The 23331-nt window shown below is 46.3% G+C and overlaps 1 protein-coding gene across 3 annotated transcripts in view; it reads right to left on the bottom strand.

Annotated features, from left to right (window-relative positions):
* Window positions 1-6229: 6229 nt before the first annotated feature.
* Window positions 6230-23331, bottom strand: part of TTC12 (tetratricopeptide repeat domain 12) — a 46690-nt gene continuing 29588 nt past the window's right edge. For all 3 annotated transcript variants that reach the window (XM_079104903.1, XM_079104901.1, XM_079104902.1), the window contains exons 13-22: window positions 22214-22382; window positions 16214-16306; window positions 14825-14885; window positions 13977-14114; window positions 13383-13481; window positions 12870-12938; window positions 10228-10329; window positions 8961-9060; window positions 8005-8230; window positions 6230-6415 (exon numbers count right to left, since the gene is read on the bottom strand). In XM_079104903.1, coding sequence (XP_078961029.1) covers window positions 6340-6415; window positions 8005-8230; window positions 8961-9060; window positions 10228-10329; window positions 12870-12938; window positions 13383-13481; window positions 13977-14114; window positions 14825-14885; window positions 16214-16306; window positions 22214-22382 — 1133 coding nt within the window. In that variant the 3' untranslated portion in view covers window positions 6230-6339. The remainder of the gene's footprint in view (window positions 6416-8004; window positions 8231-8960; window positions 9061-10227; window positions 10330-12869; window positions 12939-13382; window positions 13482-13976; window positions 14115-14824; window positions 14886-16213; window positions 16307-22213; window positions 22383-23331) is intronic.

Below are 23331 nucleotides of genomic sequence, written 5' to 3'. Positions count from 1 at the left end.
AGTTACTGGGATTACAGGCACGGGTCACTGCACCCAGCATGTCCCCGTCTCTTAAAGAAGGCAATCACGGGTGAGCAACTCACTGAGCTTATGAAATTGTAAGGAGTGACACTCAGCTTTGCTCCTGCACTCTGCTGGAACAGGCTACCTCCCAGGGTCTCTGGGTCTTGAGTCCCTGCCCGTCTGCCCATCCATTAGGTCAAGTGTCCTGGAACAAGGGGAAGGCTCTTGAAAATTGCTCACCTGGTCTTTCTGAGTCTCAGCTTTCTGTTTTGTAAAATGAGAAAGTGTGGGCTGGACAGTGAATTGTATTCAGCAATTGAAATCAGATGGATTCCAATAAAGCTGATAGTGGATATGTGATCCTTGAATAATTTTTAGCTCAATCATTCTAAGAGCCTTTTTTCTCACCAAGCGTTCCGATAATTCTATCTTGCCATGCCTGTGATACAACCTAAATCCCCACTGCACACCAGCTTATTCATTTGCACGTGAAAATTCATCTCTGGCTGTAGAGAGATGAACTGTGCGTGGGCATGTGTACTTGAAGCTGTGGCTGGGGGTGAGGCGAAGGACCTAAATGAGCAGATGGAGCTGCTGAAGATTAAAAGCGCAAATGTGAGGTTGGAAATGGACATGTGACAATGCAGTGATGCTCAGGCTGAGGTGAACCAGCACATCTGGCAGACAGCCACTGTCATACACATCAGCTTCCTGCAACTGGCCGGCGACAGGAGTCTAGCTCTGGAACTGGGGAGACCTGACGCTGGTAGTGTCTGACTACAATGCTCTGTGGCAGCCCAGTGCAGTCTTCCAGAGAAGTCTGATATAGCCTCAGGGCAGAATCAGACCACAGGACAGAATGCCTTCAGGGAGAATTCATTCTACATTTTCCCTTTCTGAAATTAAGGTCAAATTAGAGAACTTGTTAAAAAGAAACTTGTTATCCAGCCAGATTCAGATTCTGAAATCCCAGTGCTTGACTGCCAAGCAGCCACCACAGGACTGGAAGCAGGGAAGGAGGTGATGGGTGTTCCTATGGGCTCAGTTTCCTGTTCTCAGGGATTTGAGGTGGGTCAGGCATGCAGATCTGGCCCTTGAGGAGAAAAGAACTAACAATATCATGATGAATGTGTGGTTGGAGCGACAGTTGATGGAATCTACAGTTTTTCCTGATTCTAAACTGCGGACAAATACCAAGAAACAGAGGGGTGTCTGTTGGGAGAAGGGGCTGAGGCACTGATCCTAACACCTTTCACTGCACACAGGTCCTGCTGATAGTAAGGCAGCCCAGTCCCAGGTCCTGGCGGGGCCCAATCATTTGGCTCCTGGCAGGGAACACTGTCATCCCATTCCTGAGCTCTGAGTGTGCTCAGAACCCCATCCCAGCCAGGACTGGAGTCCTCAGAACTTGCTGCTGTGGATGTAATGTAAGAAATTGGGCTGGCAGCTGGGCTAGGAAGGATCCTCATCTGTGCTTTTCCAGGCACAAAGAGTGGGAAGGGTAAACATGGTCTGCAGTAAACAGGAGCAGCCAGGAGGATGGGCAGATCTGTGAGCATGAAAGGATGCTTTGTGGTCACTTCTGATAGAAGAGTAATATTCGCCATTAAGCAAATGTCTTCTGCTTGACAGTCATCTGTCCTAGGAACCTCATGTATATTATATTCACCCAAAGAATGTGAGGTATGGGTTGTTGCTCTTATTTTACAGAGAGGAAACTGAGGCTAGAGAAAGTTGATGACTTCTGCAGGCTGCATTTACTAAGTAGAGAAAAGCTTTATTTTACAGAAAAAGTTAACAGAGCATGGGGTCAAATTCTGACTCCCCTACCTACAGGCTATGGAACCTTAGGTGAGGAAATACCTATTCTTTCTTTTAGCTTCTGTACTCCTAAATTCAGGAAAAAAAAAAAAAAAAAAAAAAAAAAAAAAAAAAACCCACCTCACCAGGTCCTTGTGGAAGCTTACATGGGGTGCAATCTTTGAGCTAGTACAGTTCCCAGTGCACAGCAGGCGCACAATGCACTGGTGGGGTCTATCTTCTCTCTGTGCAGAGCTACAGGACTCCAGCCTGTGACGGTTAAGGCCCTCTCACACTGGAAAAGGGAGTCATTTTGAATATGCTTTCTTTGCCTCCAATTATTTCCTCCTCTAACTGGGCCTGGAAGAGAGACGTGTTTTCAAGACATTTAGAAAATGTCATCTATGCCAGGCATGGTGGTGCATGCCTTTATCCCAGAAGCTCCGGAGGCTGAGGCAGGAAGATCACAAGTTCAAAGCCAGCCTCAGCAATTTAGTAAGATCCTGTCTCAAAATAAAAAAAAAAAAAAATTTAAAAAATGGGCTGGAGATGTGGCTCAGGGGTTAAATGCTCCTGGGGATCAATCTCTGGTTAAGAAAGAAAAGGAAGAAAAGGAGAGAGAGAGAGGAAGAAGGAAGGAAGGAAGGAAGGAAGGAAGGAAGGAAGGAAGGAAGGAAGGAAGGAAGGAAGGAGGGAGGGAGGGAGGGAGGGAGGGAGGGAGGGAGGAAGGAGGGAAATGAGATCCATGGGGGGAAAAAAAAAATCATGTAGGACTAAAAACCTCTGGCCTCAGAAGGCTCTACTGTGCTCCCCAAAAATTCTCCAAGCCAAGAGGCTCTTGCTCTAGTCAGACCTCAGAAAAACACTTCCAATAGCAGCCTCTGAGCTGAGGCATCACCTTGTACCCCTCCTGACATTTTCTCTCGTCATCTAACTTCAGTGTCACCTAGCTGCCCGGTACAGCTGCTGATGTCACATCATCTGTGAAGTCAGGGGACAGCTGTTCAGTTGTTCTCTAGTACCTCTGTTGGTTTCAGCACAGTGATTGAGCTCCATCTTGGTCACATCCTCTTTAGGACAATCCTGGCTCCTTTGCTCATGGAAGCAGCAGACTCTGCTTTCCCTGAATAGTTGGTGCCTTGAAGGTGCCCGCGGCTCCTGGTCCACAGGACATGTCGTTGCTTTTTTTTTTTAATGCTGCCTGGATCCCTTGCATAGAAGTGTGCATTAGGGTAACAAGATGGGGAGGTGTAGCTCCTGATCTCTCCCCACCTGCGAGAGGAAGGCACGCCTCAGGTGACACAGAGCCTCCTCCAAAGTGAGAAAGATTACTGCTCTCACAGGCGCTCTGAAGCACAAATAATAAAATTTGACATTCCTCACTTTTCGGCGTAAAGATTATACCTATGATAGCCATGTTCAAGAGCCAGGAAGGAGGAGTGCAGCCAAAGTGTGGGAGAAGGAGGGCCCAAGCTGCAAATCAGATAAGGCTGTCAGGTGTGCACAGAGGCAGCTGTTTCCATTTTCAAAGCTCCACTGAAGTCTCTCTCAAAAAGCACATTTTGCAGCCTCTAATTTTCTCCTCTTGCTGTTTAGCATCAATCCATTCTCCCTGTGCAATTCAGTAGCTTCTCGAAGGGTGTTTGTTTGTATGATGACAATATTGAGAGGGTAAGTCCCAGCTTCTCTGAGGCATGTCACCTCTGTGCCACTCAGGGACAGTACTATGGCGCCGGCACAGTGTACTCCTATGAGCTCGCACGAGCCCTATGTGGTCCACTGATCCCAGAGTGAGGGCCTCTGGGGTAGTGATTCTTCCAGCTCCCCCAAAGTACCAACTATTCATTTTGGTTTCAGGAATGAAGGTCTTAATTTAAGTCGATGTCTGCCTCACCTGTGAAGAACCTTCTCTTTGTGTTGAGTAAGATCTCTTTGGTGGTTTCTTTTCCTAAGTGTTTCAGAAAACGTCATGTACAAACAGAGAAACAACATGTATCCCATTTGTTTACAATAAAAAAATTAAAAAAAAAAAAGAAAGAAAACGTCCAGCTTTAATTCCTTAAAGGACACAAAATTACCCATTCCCAAACCCTCAAACCTAAACCCACTGATATAATAGTTGCCGCCCCACACACGCACCTCAAGATGAAGCTGCTGGGTAATATTTGTGTAGCACTGATTCCCTAACATGCCTTCACAACCTGTGTCAGTAAGCCTTGTTACTGTAACACATACCGAGATAATCAGCTTATAAAGAGACCATGTTTATTTTGGCTCACAGTTTTGGAGGTTTTAGTCCATGAGTGGGTAGCCTACTGTTTTTAGGTCTCTGGAGGGGGGCCAGCATATGGCAGGCACCTGGCTGCAGAGCACACTGTTCACCTCATGGTGGGAAGCAAAAGAGAGAAAGAAGACCAAGGTCCTATTAACACTCTTCAAGGGCACACCCCCAATGATCCAAAGCTCTCCCACTGGGTCCCAACTCTTAAAAATTTCCACCACCTCCCAAGAGTGAGAAGCTGGGGACCAAGCCTTTAACACATGGGTCTTTAGGGGAAATTCCAGATCCAAACCATCGCACCTCCAACCCTAATTTAACTGACAGCAACATGAGAGGCAGGTTGGACAGGTTCTATCCTAGTTCCCCTGATGCACAGTCTGGGAGATTAAGCAACCTGCCAAGTCACACAACTGGGAGGCAGCAGAGTACCTATTGGCATCAAATCTGCTATTTTGCTGCCACCATTATTCTGCCTCCCCAACACCATTTTACAACCTAGACTGTTTGCCTGCGAACCTCCTCGCCAGCCATCGATCCCTTGTTATTAGCCCAGGAAATTCCACTACATAAGAGAAGCTCCCCCGCCATTTTCTCTCTCTCTCCCAGTCCTAAGAGCGGACACTCTGGTCGTCCACCTAATAAAATCTCGTGTGAATTCCCAGGTTTGGAGTGGTTTTCTGGGTGCATTCATTGGGGCCATGACTCAGACCAGGACTCCAGAGTGCTTGCTCCCCTGGATTCGAGGGTCTGAGCTGCCTTGGCATCCAATCTGAGCCGCATTTTTCTTACAATACCATTCTCTGGAACTTTGGTATGGGACTCCTGGCATTCACTGGACAATGTTGCTTTAGTTAGTTTTTCATTGCTGTGACCAAAAGACCTGACAAGGACAATTTTAAGGAGAAGTTTATTTGGCACTCATGGTTTCTGACGGCTCAGTTCACAGACAGCAGGCTCTATTCCAAGAAGCTTGAGGTGAGGCAGAACATCAAGACAGAAGGGTGTGGCAGAGGAAAGCAGCCCAGACAGCACACCAGGAAGCAGAGACACAGCTCCACCCTCAGAGACAAAATATATACCCCAAAGGCACACCCAGTGACCCCCTGCCTCCTCTAGCCACACCCTACCTGCCTGCAGTTACCACCGTTGATCTCTACCAGGAAAGCAATTTTACCTCTAACCTTCCGTTTTCTCACATGAGCTTTTGGGGGATGCCTCAAATTTAAACTATAACAAAAGTAGATCCTGTCTCCTACCCTATAATGACCCAGTGATTGTACTGAAAGGCCAGAGTAGTGTCACTTACTGGACTTTTTACTTAGGGACTTGGAGTCCCCAGGCGACTGTGGTTTAAGGTTTTATGGACATGGGTCAACAAAAAGGGAGCAGCGCCTTTGAGGATGGGATAGGAGCATACAGTAGGATAGAGAAATCAGTATGTGTACCAGGCAGGGTTCAGTACATGAACAGAAGCATTTTTCTGGCATTTTATTTTTGTTTATTTATTTTTGGTGGTAGTGGGAGTTAAATGCAGGGCCTCATGCATGCTAGGCAATTGCTCTACCACTGAGCGCTATTCTGTCATTTTAAGCAGATAACAATCTAACATGGGTACATAGGACACCACTGGATGGGCTAGATGCCAGGCAAGGCATCGGGAAATGACTCCCAGGACCGCACAGAGCTTCCCTGACAGGGAGCCACTCCTACCACTGGGTCCGCTGAATTCAAGAGCTCATGCCACAGCTGTACTGGGTTTCAGAAAGCTGTCACCACTACTGCCACTGTGTCTATCTCAAGGCACTTAAGAGCTGGAAAGTAGATGCCAAAATGTCACTGCCAAGAAACGTGGCCTTTCTAGCATGTTATAAGCACAAGACAGCAAATGGGACAGGAAGTGGTCTTAGATGCAGAAGACAGCAAATGGGGCAGGAAGTGGTCTTAGATTGGCAGGATCTGGTTCCCACACAGAAGTGTTGCTGTAGGGGGTCTGGGAAATGTGGCTTTGTGTTGGCTGGGTTCCAGACCCACAGAATGAGGGAGACTCAGAGGCAGGTATGACGGAGTTAAGCTCACTGAAGCAGTTTCCACTATAGTTACCACGGATGCCCACTCTCTTCTTATCAGCAAAAACCCACCAAACATGCTCAAAATAAACATTCAGTTCTGGAGTGGAAATCTAAGAGGACTTTATTAGCACACCATTACCCCAGAACATATGGTGTGTGTTTGCTAATCAGCAGACACCACCTCTCTCAAGAATTATGGATGTATTTCGTTGTAGAGTTGAGAATTTCCATCCCATGAAGCTCTCTCAGTTGAGTGGCAAACCTGTTGTAATCAGAGCACAAAAGCCAGGTCAGAAATGTCACGTTTCTGAGCCATCCCCATCTTAGGTGGCAGCTGACTGGGAACATCAGCCCAGCGCTCTGAGTGGGAAGAGAAGTGGCTGTGGCACTGGGGAGCCCTGAAGATCAAAGGGAAGGCTCACAGGGAAACCACAGAATGCTGAAAACACTCTTGCTGCAAGCGGCAGGTGTGACAGGCTGATCAGATGGGACCCTGTTCTCGGGAACTCCCCAGCAGGTTGCCACTTTGAGCTCATCCTAGCTAATGTGACTTGCTTTCTGTGGAAGAAAGATTTTATCTGTTCCTTCCATTTGGTCAATCAGACAGAACTTGAAAAGGCTTCGATATTATCCAAGCCAGCCCTCTCATTCTGCTGAGGCATTAGAGGGGTGTAGCTGTAAAGAGCCAACCTCCCTTCAGCCCCAAAGGCTCCCTGCCTTCTATGATAGGGGAACACCTTCCAAAAACAGGCATGCTGGAATGTTTAAGCACATTAGAACAAGAGCAGAGCAGAGCAGGAGTCTGAGCAGAAAGAAGCAAGGCATGCAGTTAAAGCCAAGATCTTCTGAGTTGGCTTGCTGGGTGGCCTCAGACATGAGGTTCTGAATCTCTGCTTCTCCATTCCGTTTCCTCCAGGGGAAAATGCTACCCTCACTAGATATTCCTTTGTTTAGACCCCAGGCCATCAATCAGTCAATCAATAAAGTAGGACTCTGTTTCTGGAACAGTAAAGCAAGAGAAAGGAAGATGCTAATGTTTGGATTTTGTGTGTGTCCTGGGGACTGAACCCAGAGTCTCATGTGGGCTAGGAAAGTGCTCTGCCAATTGAAGAGCATCCTTAGTCCCGTGGCTTAGACCTGGTATGTACCCTAAGGCCCATGTGCAAAGGCTTGGGTCCAGGCCTTGGTGCTGTTAGGAGGTGGTGGGACCTTTAGGAGGTGGGGCCTAAGGGAAGGAAGTTCAGTCACTATGGGGATGCCCCTGAAGGTGATGGTGGCACCCTAGTCTCATCCTGTCTCTCTCTTTGCTTCCTTGCCACCATGAGGTGAACAGTCCTTCTCTGCCATATGTTCCCACTATGACATACTATGCCACCACAGGCCCAAAGCCACAGGGCCAAGTGAGCAAGAACTGAAGCCTCTGAAATTGGAGCCAAACAAACCTTTACTCCTTATAAGTTGATTTTCTCAGGTATTTTGTCACTGTGATAGAAAGCTGACTAACACAGAGTGAGAGAGGAGAGATGATGTGAGAAAGAGAGAAACAATGGGGGCAAGTGAAGGGGAGAAAGCTGGAGAGAATGAGTGGCAAACAGACAATGGTTGTAAGTATAGGGGACCCATCCCTCTGGAGTTGGGAGGCTGAGCATTTCCCGATTCCTTTGAGGAAGACTTCCTCTAGGAAAGTAAACTGCCAGGCCCCACACAGGCCCAGGCAGAAGGCATGAGGGCTCCTGACTGAGCTCCATGTGGCATGTGGTCCTTTGCAAAACAGTGCTTGGCTTGGCCTACTCTTTCTGAGATGTCATCAGCACTTGGGAGTGGCCTGGCTGGGTGGTGACCATAGTGTACCTGGGCTCAGCTGTACACAACTTCCCCAGAGCAATGCCTGCATTCAGCTGCACGGCTGATTTCTGCGAGTCGCTGCCAGCCAGCTTTAACAGGACCGGCACCAGGTCTGTCTTCAGCAGGGAAGATGCAACGCTGGGCACCTCCATGCAGTTGCCAAGGCAGAGAGCAGCATTGCCCACCAGAACCTCGTCCTCCGAGCTGAGTAGCTTCATCAGAATGCTGAACTCTACAGGGAAGGACGAGAACAAGTAACAGCGCCTCTGGATCCCCTAAATGGTGTCTATCAATGGAACACGGGGGACCCAGGAAGGTGCTGGTGGATGCTGAGCGTCCCCAGAAACCCTGGGAAGAATTTGCTCCCTCACACATTCAACAAATGTTCACTGAGTGCTATGATCTCCTCAACCCTGGTGCTCAGGACAGCACCCAGCACAACGAGCTGTGCAAGCCAGGATTTCGCCTAAGTCCCTCCACACCCCACGACGGTGACAGTCCCACTTGGCAGCCTGAGTGGGAGGCAATGTGCTTGCATCCTGTATCTTCCCAGAAGAAAGCTTCCCATCCCACGTGGGGCCCTCCTCAGTCACCTGTGGCGTTAGGCTCAGACTCTTCACTAAAGGTTGAAGGTGGTTTGTTTTCATTTCCCTTTCCCTCAATGGAGGAAGAAAGCTGGTGCTGAGTCAACTTAAGCAGACTTAGAGACCATTTTAGTTTAACTTGGGGAGAGGAGGAGGTTTCCCAGCATCGACCCTGTTACCTTAGAGAGATTGTTCAGCTGGGCCTCCTGCCTGGGCGCTCTACCTATGCACAGCCAAGAGGCTAATGAAATCGTTTCCAATTTGGAGGTGAACTGACATCTTGTTATGCCAACACTGCAGATGTCCACGGCTCCCTTTGCAGCCTCAAGATGGACGAACCTTGGGGATGTGGGTGCCCTTGATGAAATCCTCACTTACTTTTATCCAGTCTTATTACTTCTTCCCGTGCTTCGTAATAACTATTCGTGCAGATAGCCAGTATCTTTATGGCATAACGTGATGCAGTCTGGCCTCCTGTCTAGATTTCAGAATGAAATCAAAAAGTAAAATCAATCTACAAGATTCTTACCAGAAAGTACAGGGAAAAGTTACAGTGGAGCTAGTGGCCTCCTGAACTTCTAAGAGAAATTCCACTGAGAAGAGCATGTGCTTCCTGGTGAGCAGGGAGAGACTGTCACTCACACATGCTTCTAACAGCCCATTCTCCAGGCAGGAGTAGGCCTGTCATGTACGCCCGACACCTCTGGAAGGCTTAATAAATGAGTGGCTGAGAGGACAGGCAGATCTACCAAAAAGGAGAGGGAAAGGCCCTCCTGTGTCATTTCAGCTTTTGAGAATGAAGCTGACAGTCATTGTAGAGAACATCACGAACCTACATCATTTTAAGAGGTGACAAATGTCAAATCACAACCTTAAAACCACCCAATGCAGGGTTTAAAAAACACACGTGTGCACGTATAATACACATATGTGAGCATGGGATCTGCAGCCTCTGACAGGTTTACGGAAGTTGTTTAGAGAGAATGACATCATTGTCCAAGTGGCAGTGTCAACTCAAACCACTGTCTAGCCCTCTCCACAACCTCCTGCCTCACTTAATATTGCTGTGCTAACATGAGCGGGCCTCACTGGACACATACGTTGCAGGTGAGATCCAGACATGGCAGCCTAATAATTCGCTTTGCCCTTTCAGGTGAGCCAGATACTCCTTTGGATTCACTGTGCTCATTTCAGAGGAAAATTCCCACATCCTTTGGCCACATGGTAACTCTGCAGCCTCCGTATCTCGTAATTGGAGTTATATCCAACAATCTCCAGATGACTACTTAAAGCATCATGAGCCCATGAACAAAATAATTCACCTGAGGAACCTTGCAGAAAGCCATTAAAACTATCTTGGTAAAGGACAGAGATCATACATTTTGAATTGAGGCTTGACAGGTAAGTCATTTTTTCTGGATGCATTTTAAAGAGCAATTTACTTATTCATTCAATGATCTTTTGCTGATGCTCCCAGCATTGTCCAGGTGGACAGGCTGAAGAGAATACCTATTCTGGAAGTTTGAAATCTAGCAGGGATGACACAGTGGCACATTACTCAACAAAGCTCACCTTCATCCTGGTCCCTGAATAAAGTAAGCTACTACTGGAAGTCTCAGTGGTCGTGACCACGCAGCCATTTTACCTTCAGGAATTTAAACATTTTCTTCACCACTCCTGTTCTCACAGCCTCCTTGATGATGTTCAGAGAGGAAGAAAGGGTCCGGCTCAGAACACCAGCAGCTCTCTGTGTGACACAGAAGGAGGATCATTAAATGTCTGTTTCAGAAATGCTGACGACCTTTAAAAGTTAACAAGAAGTTTGGCAAGGCAAAAGCAATAATCTGTATCAGAAGCAGAACACGCACCTGGATTTTTAAACAATGTAATGGCCAAGTCACGTGTGGCAAGCATGGTTCTTGTTAATGAAGCTGTGAGGAAGGCACTTCAGAGGGCTGAAAACACAGCACCCCTGGAACACAGAGGCCCCTTACTTCAGCTTTACACAGGACCGACCAGCTCAACTTGGAAGAAAAATCCTCACTGGTCCCTCCCAGAGCTCAGTACCAGCAGGGCCCTCACTAGGAGAGGTTCTGCTTCCTGGATCAATCCTCTCTTAAGTTTTCATTTATCTTTCAGAATCTTTGTCTTTTGGTTCTATTTTATAGGAGATTTAATTTACATTATTTCCTAGCTCTCATGGCTTTTTAAAAATAATATCAAATAGTTACTGTCTTAAGGGTATTACCATCTTCAATCTTTCTCAGGATGCAAATGAGAGTCACTAATATTTTCTTCTATTTCCTATATATCTTTCTTTCTCTGGGGTCATTTTTTTTATTTATCTTTGTTTTTATATTTATGTGTGGTTTTCCTAAAGTATCCAGTGACCCTTAGCTGCCCAATAACATTTATGAAGAAAGCAATAAAGATGTGTTTGGGCATGCTGTGTTCATAGGAAGTTTGTGGATAGGCAGGTAGAGAGGGGGCACTCTCAAACACTACAAAGACCACAGTTTTCTCGGGCCTTTCAATTATTAGAGAAAAAAGTACAGGACTTAAGTTCTATCACTCTTCCCCACTGCAAAACCCTAACATGGGTCCCCTGTCATGGTTTTGAATAAATCTGCCTCACTATGCTTCAAAGAATAGTGTTCTTTTATGCCTGAGGATAGATCCTTGCAAATGAGGTCCCCCACCTCATATTTGTGCCCTCTGTCATCCCTGGTATCGTGAAATCTCTATGACTCCAGGGTATTGCAGGACAAATCTGCTATCCCCCACCCCAGCCAAGTCTCCTCTCTCTGTACTCCACATGAGAGTTTCTGCAGCCCTAACTAATTACTTTTCTTGCAGTGTTCTCCATTCTCCAGAAATGTGTTAAAATTACTTACCCAATGGTAATCTCTTCTGTACACTTTGTCAATGTGAGTTTCTATCTATTTTTTTTTCTCTTCCCAATGCCTTTAATCTCATTTTATGAAGGTCTTCAGGTGAGACCGAATAAACTTGTGCATTATATTTTTGATACTGTTCCTTTGGCCTGCTTCCTAAAGATGCTAGAATTCTGCTAGAGCTGATCCTACAAATCCCTTTTTAGGCTCAAAACAGTGGAGAATACGTACTATACAAGGACCAGATTTCCAGGGTGAAGCTGCAGTCCCACTGGGAAACACCCAACTGGGACACACATGGAATTACAGGAAAATCTGACCCAAGAGTTTCCCTGAAGACACAGGTCCAGTTTTAGGTCTTAACCATACAAAAAAGCCCCAAGCACTCGAGAACAGTGGTACTGATCACTTTGAGGTGGGTCACAAGCCTCTTCTGAGGTTCTACTAAAAGCTATGATGCCCTTCTTGGGAAAATGCATATATACTTGGAATCTACACAATTTCTTGGGGTCCAGGGAATCTGAAGACCTACCACATTTTCATGGAGTTCAGGCTAAATCCTTTCTTCTACAATGCCTGCACTGACTTCAGGGAGTTGTGAGTGCCAGCCCTAAACAAAGTAGGATGGATCTACTGAGAACCATTTTTAACCTCTGGAACCATTCCCCAGCCTGTAATCCTTGAAGGGCTAGTTTCCCAGACTTGCCTTGAATATGAGCCTGACTGTGGCTCTAGGTTTTAGGCCCTGCCCTGATAGGTAGGAAAACAGGGCTGATTACTAATGTGAGTGAAGAACACACTCTAGGATGATGGCAAGTAGCCTCTTGAATCATATTAATATTCTTATCCTGATGCCTTATGCTAACATAAGCCATTCTCAGTTTCTTGGCCAAATGGCAGGACACCAAAAGCCTTTCCAGCATATGTCCCCAAATGGTCCAAACCATTAAGCATAAACAAACTCCAAGATCTGTGGCTTCAAATCATGGGCCAAGTTTTTTGTTCTTTCAATGATGGAAGAAAGGAATTGTAAATAAAATCCTTTGGCCTATTAGATCTGGACAAAATCTCTTGAAACAGGATAAAGAGAGTAGATTACATTGTGTCATCTGGTTAGGTTCCAGAACATACAGAAAATGGATTCTTATCTTTGGTTCCTGGACTCTAGGGGTTCTGCAGATGCACTCTGAGGGGAGGTCACCAAATACCCCAAACTGTAGGCAAAATTTGGCATTCGTGTATTTGTGGGCATTGTTCAGAGGTGTACACCCACCTCAGAGAGGCACCAAATTCTCAAAAGTGGGTGACAGAAAAAAGGTTGAGATTTTCAGGCAAGAAAGTAGAACAAGAACAAGATCAAGGAAGCCATTTCTGGACTGCCCGGAGAACTTACTGTCAGGATTCCTCCATCCTGGCTATTTAGTAGAGACAGGCACCTCCTGCTCACCTCCATGGGCCACACCTACAGGCACAGCGAGAGGGAAAAAGGAGAGTTTAACAACCTGATCACTGGAATCCTCTGCGGAGCTGCTTCTGAGCAATCAAACAGAACTGACTCCCTCCTCCCCACCACCACACGTGTTCAGATTTCTCACAACGCCTTCTTGCGTTGCTCTTATTACTTCCCTAACTCCAAGCAATGCTGATAATAGGGGCCATATTTTATTGGACTTTGTAAATACAGCCTCCAGTTTCTTCTCTGCATCCCGGGCACACGGGAAGCTTTCTGAGTGAATGTGCGACTGAGCGACTTGTCTCGCCCTCAGCAGAGCAGAGTGACAGAGCGTCCCTCCAGACCTCCACATTCCTACTTCTAGAGTTCAAGTCTGCATGCCTCGGTTGTCTTTGAGAGTGTGAATGTTCTATGCAGCCTCCAGGGGTCCAGGGAGGGAGGAGAATGCCATACCTCTGAGACAAAGGGGACCTGAAGACACAAGTTCATGAGGAGTCCCAAGAGCGTGTATGCGATCTCTCTGAACAGGTTCATGTCCTCCTCACACCTGGCCTTGGAAACAAAACAAGGTGAACAATGACCTTGCTGTCTTACAACTTTTTTCACGGTCATTCTTCCCTTAGACAGAGTCTCAAAGATAACTCGCACTCTCGAAATTGTCAACGTCATGGACTCTGGAAGCCCAGAGATCAGTTCCATGAGTTCATGTTAATCCAGGAGCTGTGGAAGGAGTCTCTGGTCCTCTGCCATGACCCTCTGGATGGGCCTGTCCCTAGGTTTAAACTGAAGAGTGAGTGTTGAAATGAATGATCAAATTGATTCCACCAGAAAATCCTACGAATCTTTCCATGCTGGGTGAGACTTGATCTGGAGAGTTCTTTAAGTCCAGCAGTCCATAAAATCTATGGTTACAGAAGGGATTAATAACTAGTGGCCCCTGAACCTTGAGAAACAGAATTTTTGGAAAAGACAGATAATTAAGAAGACAATGATGCCCCCCCCACGGAAAAGATAAAATCCCAGCTTTGAACAGAAAAGTTAAAATACCAGAAATCCCAAGCAGGCATCCCCAAAGTCTTCACAGGCTGCCATGTGTTTTCGGGCAGCAGGCTCAGCACTGAGGTTCCCCATGATGGCAATGCACTGGCAGAGAGCCGAGAGGTTGGTTGCCTTGGGATCCTTCTTCTACAAGTAAAGCAAGAGAAAGTGAAGCTGCAGAGAGCAGGCAAACCATGCCACCAGAGTCTCTAGGAGTGGCCCTCACTCAGCAAAACGCTGGGAATCAGAGCTTCATGTCACATAGGGACATCAATGGGGGTCACCTTGGCAACACAGTGAAGCCTAGAAGGGCCTTGGCCCTTCCATGAACCAGCTGGGAGGACCTGGGCAAGTCCCTTGCCTTCTCCATTCCCATGTTGCGAAACTCTGGGGTAGGGTTACACTCCTCGAGCACCCTCAAACTTCATGTTTACCCGGGCACAACTTGCTCCCCACAGAGGACTCTTACCATCCTCTGCCTTATCAGTTCCAACTGCTACCCCCATTCTCCTGAAAGGGATGATTTCCTTTCAGGGGACAGCTGCAGGTTGTCCTGAAGATAAGACTTTGTGCCAGGAGACTGATGGAGACTGACAACACCCCTCCCCGCCACTGTCACCTAAGCTGCAGTCCACTTGAAGCTTTTTCTCCTCCGTGACTGCTCTGACCATATGCCACCTCTACCTATCCAGTCTGCAGTTGTTTTAATAATTGGCACTTGTATAAATCTCAGCTGGGAATGAATAATCAATCAACCTGGGAGACAACAGTGGTTCTAGGGTGTAGACTGTGTTTAAACAGCTCTGCTCAGGCTTCTGGGTGCCTGTCATGGAGGCTAGAAATGAGGATTTTCTCACCAGAACACCTGTGAGTGCAGGAAGAGCACCTGGAAGATTGGCCTGGAACCAGACTTGGAATCTGTTGAGAGAACAGCAGCCAGCATTATTTCTACATGATACAAACTATAAAATACAGCATATCACATCATCTGCTGGGCATCTGTGATTTACAGCATGCATGAAGAATTCACTCTGCGACCTGCCCCCCAAACACTCACTGAGTATGTACTGTGGCTTTAGTTTTTCTAGGTCAGGAGAATTGTCTTTGACATCAAACACCAGACCTCAGATGGCAAATCTCCCAAGTAGACTTCCCAGGCCTCTAGTGAGCTGACTTTGCACCCTGAGTCTATAGGTCATATGTATGCTGTGCAGAAGGGAAATACCGTGTACGCACATTTACTTGTCGCAACCACCAGGAGGGCCCAGATGCATACACGTGTCTATGTGCTAGAGCATTCCACACTCCAGGCCTATGCCAGATGCCTGGCCTATCTGCAAGCACAAGCAGTTTTCCATTGCATGACCATTTCTAGGCAAGACCAGTAAAGTCTAAAAGGAAATTTTTTTTAAAGGTAATTTAAATCTTAAAGGTGATTTAATCTTAAGATTGAGATTTTTACTTTTACCCCAAGAGCTAATCAAAGAAAATATAAAAAAACAGGCAGGAGGAGGTGGTTACTCATAATGTCACTGGCAACCCAAGGGGAGGCTACACCTTATGCTTATTCTCGTCTGCTTGCTCATTCATGTTCACTCCACATGGATGTGCTGGGCAGTTACTATGCACCAAGCACCAAGGGGAAGAAGCTTCCCTGACACATAGCAGGCATGCTTTGTGTGATAGGCACTGTTCTAAGTTGTCACCCTTCTCTATCTGTGAGAGAGTGGTTCCAGGACCCACATGCATACCAAAATCCAAAGATGCTCAAGTCCCTTATATGAAATGGTATATTTGAATATGACCTACGCATGTTCTCTTGTATTCTTCAAATCATCTTTAGATTTCTTACAGCATCTAATACAATGTAAGTGCTATATAGTTGTTATACTCTATTGTTTATGGAATGACAAGAAGAAAATCTGTAAATGTTCAGTACAGATGTATTTTTTCAACATTTCTGATCTATAGTTCATTGAATCTACAGATGTAGAACTCACAGGTATCAAGGGCCAACTGCATGTTACTGCAACCAAACCCAATGAAGACTGGGTCACCATCCCTGCAGAGGGACTGAGATGGGAGTGGACAACCGCAACCCCCTGGAAGGCATCTGCACTCCTATTCAGTGAATCCTATGATGTTCAGTCAGATATGCCTAGTCTATCTGTCTACTGGACATTTTAACACAATGACAGTTCAACATAGGTGGAAGAATCATCAATTTCTGGAACTAAAAAAATTACCTTTCATCCAGAGCCAAGTCTGTGAGCAGTCCCATGGCAGTGTTGGCCTTCTTATCTAAGAACTCAAGAAATGACAGCAAGGCTTCGAATAATCTGCAAAAACCCATAAAAAGTCTCAGAGGGGGCTGTCCTCCAACTATCAGCATCCCCAACAAGGTGACCAACGAGTTCAGGAAGGAGCTGGCAGCCTGGTGAGAGAAACTGAAAGGGTGGCCTAGCCACACCCTGCCACCAAGCTCAGCTCCTTGCCTGCCTCCTCAAAGAGAGAGACACTGTCCTTGAATAGCTCCACTACTTAACATGAATTCCCAGGGCTTCAACAGTTTTAACCAAAGTTTATAGATTACCAGACACCAGCTTGGGAAGGAGTCTCTGGTGCTCTGCCCTGTGATTCTGGCTCAGTCAAGTTCATTAACTTAGATGACATCTAAATGGCACACTTACTAATATGCTGATGACTAACGTGGGAGGGCCCCCTAATAAGGTGGATGATGGAATAAAGATTTAACAAGATCTTGACAAGGTGTTGAATACATAAGACAAAATTTAATAGGGTTAAGCTCAGAGTCCTCCATTGGGAGCTGGAGCTTCTGTGTGAGGAACAGCACTGGGAGACCTGCATTATAACTGGTTTATACGTAAAAGGGTTAAGGGATTTGAGTCTACTGCAAACATAGTCTGGGCAAAGAGTCTAGTGCAGCTGCCAAAAAAATGCTACTGAATTCTCACATGGTCCAAACGGATGTACTGGCACCAGAACGATGGAGGAAAAAGTCACTTACCTACCTAGCATACCTGTCCTGAGCATTCACACTGTGCTTAGTACTGTGCTCAGCACTGACCTCATTTCCCACAGTGACACGTATGCAAATAAATAAGGAAGAAAAGTTGTGTTACATGGTATGATGGAAACAGACACATGTTAAGAGGGCTCAGAGTCCACCTGGCAGGAGGTGTGGGGGATGGCGATGAGGGCTTCAGGAGCATATTGACATTTCAGTGTCTCTTGAGAGAGTAGCATTACCTGTTCATTCCTTTGTCTATTCAGCCAACACAGAATGAGCACTGACTGTACCAGGTAATGTGGCAGGTTCTAGGGGCATGACAATGAAATAAGATTGTGTCCTGGCTCCAGGGAGCTTGTAGGCCAGCACTGGGCACATAGAGACAGAAGCAGAGCATGTCAGGCAGAACACCCTGAGGCATGTTTGGGGACTGTTAGCGGCTTCTTAGAGTCAGTACTTAGGGTAGGAAGGGAGGACAGGGGGCAGTGAGGAAAGAGAACTAGACAGACCCAGATCATAGTGGCCTTCTGTGGCCTGCAGGAAAGTTTTCACTTAACTCTAGAGGCCTGTGTTCTCCAAAGTGTAGTTGGTAGATGACATGCTTGGCAGTGGCCATGGAGAGGTAGCAAGGATTCCTAGGTCACTCTCAGGCTCTGAGTGGGAGAAGGTTCCAGGAGGCTGCATGATTAACCAAGTACTCAGGAGACTCATGAACACTGTATCTCAGAGGCAACAGAGAGTCACTGCGGCTTTCTTTCTTTCTCTTTCTTTCTTTCCTTTCTTTCTTTCTCTCTCTCTCTTTCTTTCTTTCTTTCTTTCTCACTAAGTTGCTTAGGGCCTTTCTGAGTTGCTGAGGCTGGCTTTGCACTCATGGCCCTCCTGCCTTGGCCTCCTGCTGGGATTACAGGCATGCACCACCACAGCCAGCTTGATAATGTATGTTTTTAAAAAAATCCTTTTGCTGATGGGGTAGAAGCCAGATTGGAGCATGTAGGATGGGAGGCAGGGAATCTAAGCAGGGAGAATTGATTGTCCAGATAATAAAAGTGAAGAGACCAACTGTAGCAGTCACAGGTGAAGAGGAACCATCAAAATGGAGGCATTCACAAAGATGGAGAAGAAATGACTAAGAGATGGAGGACAAATGGAAGAAAATGATCCAGGAGATGCTGAGGAGGAGCAAGAGTGAAAACATACTTCCTTATGGATGTGGTAAGGGATGAACCAGTCACCTCCAGGATTCTGGCTAAGGCAACTGGGTGGTTGGATGGCCTCTCAAAGACAGGAAATTCAGGCAGAGGCCTGGTCTGAAGAAACACACTTTGGTTTATTAAGTGTATGGCACTCCTGGGCATTGAGGTAGAGATATTCGGTGGCAGAATCGTGTTGTTTGCTGCATTTGAGAGGGACTCAGACTATCTCTTAATCAAGGCCATGTTGAAAAGAGGGTCATGGGTAGGAGTCCCTGACTTGGAAGGGTGAGAGCGTAAAGGGACTAGTGAAAGAATACAAGGTGAAGCCAGGAGTGAGGAGGTAGGCCAGGAAGGGGATGACCTGGCAGTCAAGGTTGTGGAGTTTCAAGAACAGTAGGGGCAAGAGGACCCAATGCCACAGGGCAGCCAAGTGACAGAAGACCAAAAACAGCCCATCAGGAAGGGCATTTGGGAATGTGGCATCTAGTCACCCACTTCTAGGGTACTCGATCTTCTAGGAGAGGCCTGGAAGCCAAATCACACAGGGAGCCAGGATGGTGTCTTCAGGTACCTAAGGCAGTGGAAAGCAGGAGGATCCGAAGCATTCTGTAGGCCTTCCGGAGCCTGGATCTGGCCTCATCCCAGAATGCTATGGGGCAGCAGTCTGTATTCGATGTGAGAATGACCTCTAGCAACTAGAACTGTGCAGGAGGTGGACAGGCTGCCCTGAGTGGTGAGCTCCACATCCTCACTAGCTGGGGAGACTGTTAGCTGTGTTAGTGCCCATCTCAAATCCAATTAGAATGCTGGCTCTTCCCTGGGGGTCATGCACAGGTATGCCACAGAGGGGCATCTAGGCTGGGCAGGTGGAGTTGGACTGTCACTAAGGTCAAGGTAATGCCAAGCTTCTGCAAATTCCTCACTTCCTCAGGAGTGCACTCCAGTGTTCCTGCTGTCAGAATGATTTGTTTTAGAGTTAGTTCAGAGTCCTCCTCCACCAATTTAAATCTGTTTTCTTGGTCTTGAAGATGAATGCTAATGAACCCGAATAGCACAGAGGATGAGACAACAGTCTAAGATCATTTTGGTTTTGTCTTGGGAGATAGAAGCAAGTAGGCGCCCTCACCACGTGACAGAGTACTCATTCTGAGTGCAGTCATTACCTAGAGAAGATAATGTGTCCTTTTCTAGCTCCTCTTGTCCCCTCACCCAGGGGCAGATTTTCTGCTCTGTTGATAGGCAATTGTCCCTGTGGGTGAACTACACAAGTCAGAGAAAGGTCTCATATAACCTGAAAATGCACTACTACCACCCCAGTTTAGGACCCTGAAGAGAGAAAATCAAGACAGAAGTACTGTTGCATCCACACTGAGTCCCAGGCAAGATGTTTGCTGCTAACCCCACACAGTCCCACTCCCGGTCACTCTGCCCGACTCTACCATAGAAGCTGGTACTATTTTCCCCACTAGGCGTGGCATGTGACACAATTCTGTTCAAACATATATATGTAAGCAGTTGCTTCTCTTGATAAAAAGGATGGCTGTGGCTGATCTGTGTGAGAGAGGGAAGTGAGGCTTGGAGTTGTGACAAGGGGGATTGTGCCCAGGAGAGACACAGACTTTCACCTTGGCATCTTTAAGTCACCAGTCGCTATGCATAGTCTTTCCTTGTTTGGGGAGGAAAAATAAGCAAGGCTCTATTTTGCTTAAGCTCCTTTTGGTTGAATATTCTGTATAATGCTGCAGAAAAAACTTTAACAAATGCAGATATATCATCCCTCTTAAATGTTACTGTAAGTTTTAGTTGTAGATGAGACGCTGGGGTCCATCAGGGCTGAGTGGCTTCTCTGGTCACATAATTAGAAAGAGACAAGCAGGGATTTAAGCTCAGGACTGCTTGAGCCTAAAAACCCAGCACTGTCTACAAAGTGACAATGTCCCTTGGCCAGTTCTTGTCAGTACACATTCACTCCTTCAGCCTCATGTATGAGGGGAAGCATTCTGGGAGGAATGTGATCATATGTGCCCCTGGGAGAGTCAGGGGACTGTGTGCCTGCCCTGCTTCCACCCACCTCATTTCATCACAGAGAATCCATTACATCTCCTCCTGGCTTAACTGAAGATGGACATTAGCAAGACTAGTGGGCATAAAAGTAATAAGCCGAGCTTTCTCTGTCCAAAGAGCGTGGGCAGAACTGCATGAGGTGATTGTAAAGGCCACTCTCCAAGACACTGGAAAAATGCAAACCAAGACTCAAGCAATTCAAAGACAGCTTGGGGGACAAACATTTATGATAACAATAGCTATATTTACTCAGAGACAAAAACCAAATGAAAAGAAACACATAATGAAGGTACTGCGGAAATAATTGCAGATTCATTTGAAAAATAAAATGTCTTCTGGAGAATTCAACTCCACTAACAATCTACCAGCCCGGGGAACTGAGCTTTAGGGGCTGCCAAGGCCTTGCAGGGGGTCACTGAGGCAGCAACTGGATGGAGATGGGGAGGCAGAGAGTCACAGCTGAGGTGAACTGACAACCCTGCCCTCAGTAGCTGAAGGAGCTCCTCACAGGGCGGGACAGGAGCCAACAGGGCTGCAGGTTTGGCTCCTTTTTTCTTCTTAATTGGGACCAAAGGGCAGGAACTGGGTGCCAAGGAACAGCAGAGAGGCGGAATGAGTTTTCCTTGGTATCTGCTGTAGCTTTTCCTGCCTCACCTGTGAAATGGGGTAATAACACCTCGCCTACCTCCCAGGACAGGGAGATAAAATGAAGTAAGAGTGAAAAAAATCTGAAAGGCTAACTTCTACTTTGAGGTTATATCTGAAATGCTTACACAGCAGAGCAGATTGCAGTCATTGCTATTCTTTCCCTTAGGCTGAGCCACGAGATATGGCTGACATGCATCCTTTCTGATCTAAAAGTATGGCAATTTCCTATGTTTGAACTAACAATCTGAAGATAAATAAATTGAAAATTAATAAAAATAAATACCCTAATAAAGTAAGCAAAATAATTAATGTAGTTGAGGCAATTTTTTAAGGAAGTCTTGGAAAAAGGAACATTCTCTTCTTATATGCCTAGGCCCTGGGAAACCCTCCTTGTAAAAGCATTTGTTTTATTAATTTATACTCTACCTTTTTTCAGAAAGGGTTTAAGGATGTGCAAAATGAGGTAGCTCTTGTCTCAAACAAGAACAAGAGAGGAAAAGTAAGGGCAGGAACAGGGTGGGGCCAGGCCTGAGGTTAAAAGAGAAGAAGCAAATGACCCTTTTCAAAGCAGGACTCCAGATTTGGCTTCAGAAGTACCACCACTAACATCATCTACAACATCTGAAAGGTGGAGACACTTCAGTTGTGTGTGTGTGTGGTGGGGAGAGTGAACAGTCCACAGAATTTGTTAAAGTTTAGATGCGAGGTATCCCCCAGAAGCTTATGTGTAAGACAATGCAAGAAATTTAAAGGTGAAATGATTGGGTTATGACAGCCTTAATCTAATTCGTATATTAATCCTTCAATTGGGATTAACTGAGTGGTAACTGTAGGCAGGTAGGGTGTGGCTAGAGGAGGTGGGTCACTGGGGGCATGCCCTTGGGGTTCATATTTAGCTTGTTCATGGTGAGGGTAGCAGTCTCTCTGCTTTCTGGTGGCCATGTCCTGGATTGCTTTCTTTCTCCACACTCTTCCACCATGATGTTCTGCTTCACCTTGGGCTCAGAAAAATGGAGCCAGTCATCTATGGACTAAGACCTCTGCAACTGTGAGGACCAAATACTTTTTGTCTTCTAATTGTTCTTGTCAGGTCTTTTGGTCACAAGGGCAAAAGAGCTGATTAAAACAGTACTGAGTTCAGACAGGAGCTTGTCCAAGAGCTCCTTAGGACCTTCAAAGGCTCTTATTGACCTTCCAATAGTCTAACAGCAGTCTGTATATACCAGGGAGGGAGGGAGGCAGGTCCCTCTGAATTTGTCTAGTGAGTGATCATCCGAGACACCACAGGAAGACCCTTAGCAGAGCCTTACCGCATCAGATCAAGGTGGCTGAAGATCAGGCTCCGTCCGTTCTCTGTCTGGGCAAGCTGTACCAGCAGTGCCAGGCTCTGCTGTTGAATAGCAAGGACTCTGGATTTTAAGAGGGAGGGCAACAGCCTGGACCAGTCTGGGTGCATCACAAGCAGACGCTGGTTTTCCTCTGCAAAACATAGGAGTTATCTGCCTGGTTCAGGCCATAATGGCAGGTAAGCCACTTCTATCTCATGCCATGATGGTAGTAAGCCAGTTCTGTCTCCCACCATCCCAATGCAAAACCAATTCTTATTCATTCATTTGAGAGGCAGGATAATGATGCGTCAGAGCATGACTTGACCGTCAGACTGCTAGTTCTAACTGTGCAGGTAGCAACCTTAGCCAACTGTTAACTCCTGTTACCCCTAAGTTTCCTTATCAGTAAGATGAGGACAATGACTCACTTGCCTCCTAGAACTGTTAGTAGGATTTAATGAGTCAATACCTGAATCAGGCCAGAATGGCACACACACAATGGCTACCACTACTGTGTACAGTGTCTGGAATGGGAGGCACAGGGGAAAAAAATGTGCTTAACTGTGGAAGAGCATTAGACCATCAGTCTTCATATAACAGCCAGAGTGAACATTTGAGTTCTTTCTTGGAAACTGGAATGTCACATAAGAAAGTTAATTAATAAAGCATGCCCTTCCCCTAGACTATGAGCTATTTCAGAGTAGTGGCATAGATTTAGCCCCTTACATCTGACCAGGTATTTGAATTTGTGTGAGTACAGAGAGGGACAGAGGCAGGAGTATGAGACTGAGCTATGAAACAGGGTAGAACAAACTGGACCTCAGCAGGATGGGACCTATTGCTATGCCTCATTAACCGTTCTCCTCCCTACTGTGCTAACTGCCCATTTATATGGGGCACACAGCATTCAAGAAGACGCACCGGGCCTCTTCAGGGTCTAAGAGAGCCAGACACAGAAGTACAACAGGATCTGACTTGGAGCCCACACATCAAGCAACCACAATTTCATTCAAACATTAAGTTCTAATTCTACAATTCACCTGTCCATGTACAATAGGATCTACTGTCATCAAAATGGAAAGATTTTATTGGTTTGTTTA

The sequence above is a fragment of the Sciurus vulgaris genome (genome assembly GCF_902686455.1).
Source record: "Sciurus vulgaris genome assembly, chromosome: 11".
NCBI lineage: Eukaryota > Metazoa > Chordata > Mammalia > Rodentia > Sciuridae > Sciurus > Sciurus vulgaris.
This window is presented reverse-complemented; position numbering and strand designations above follow the sequence as displayed.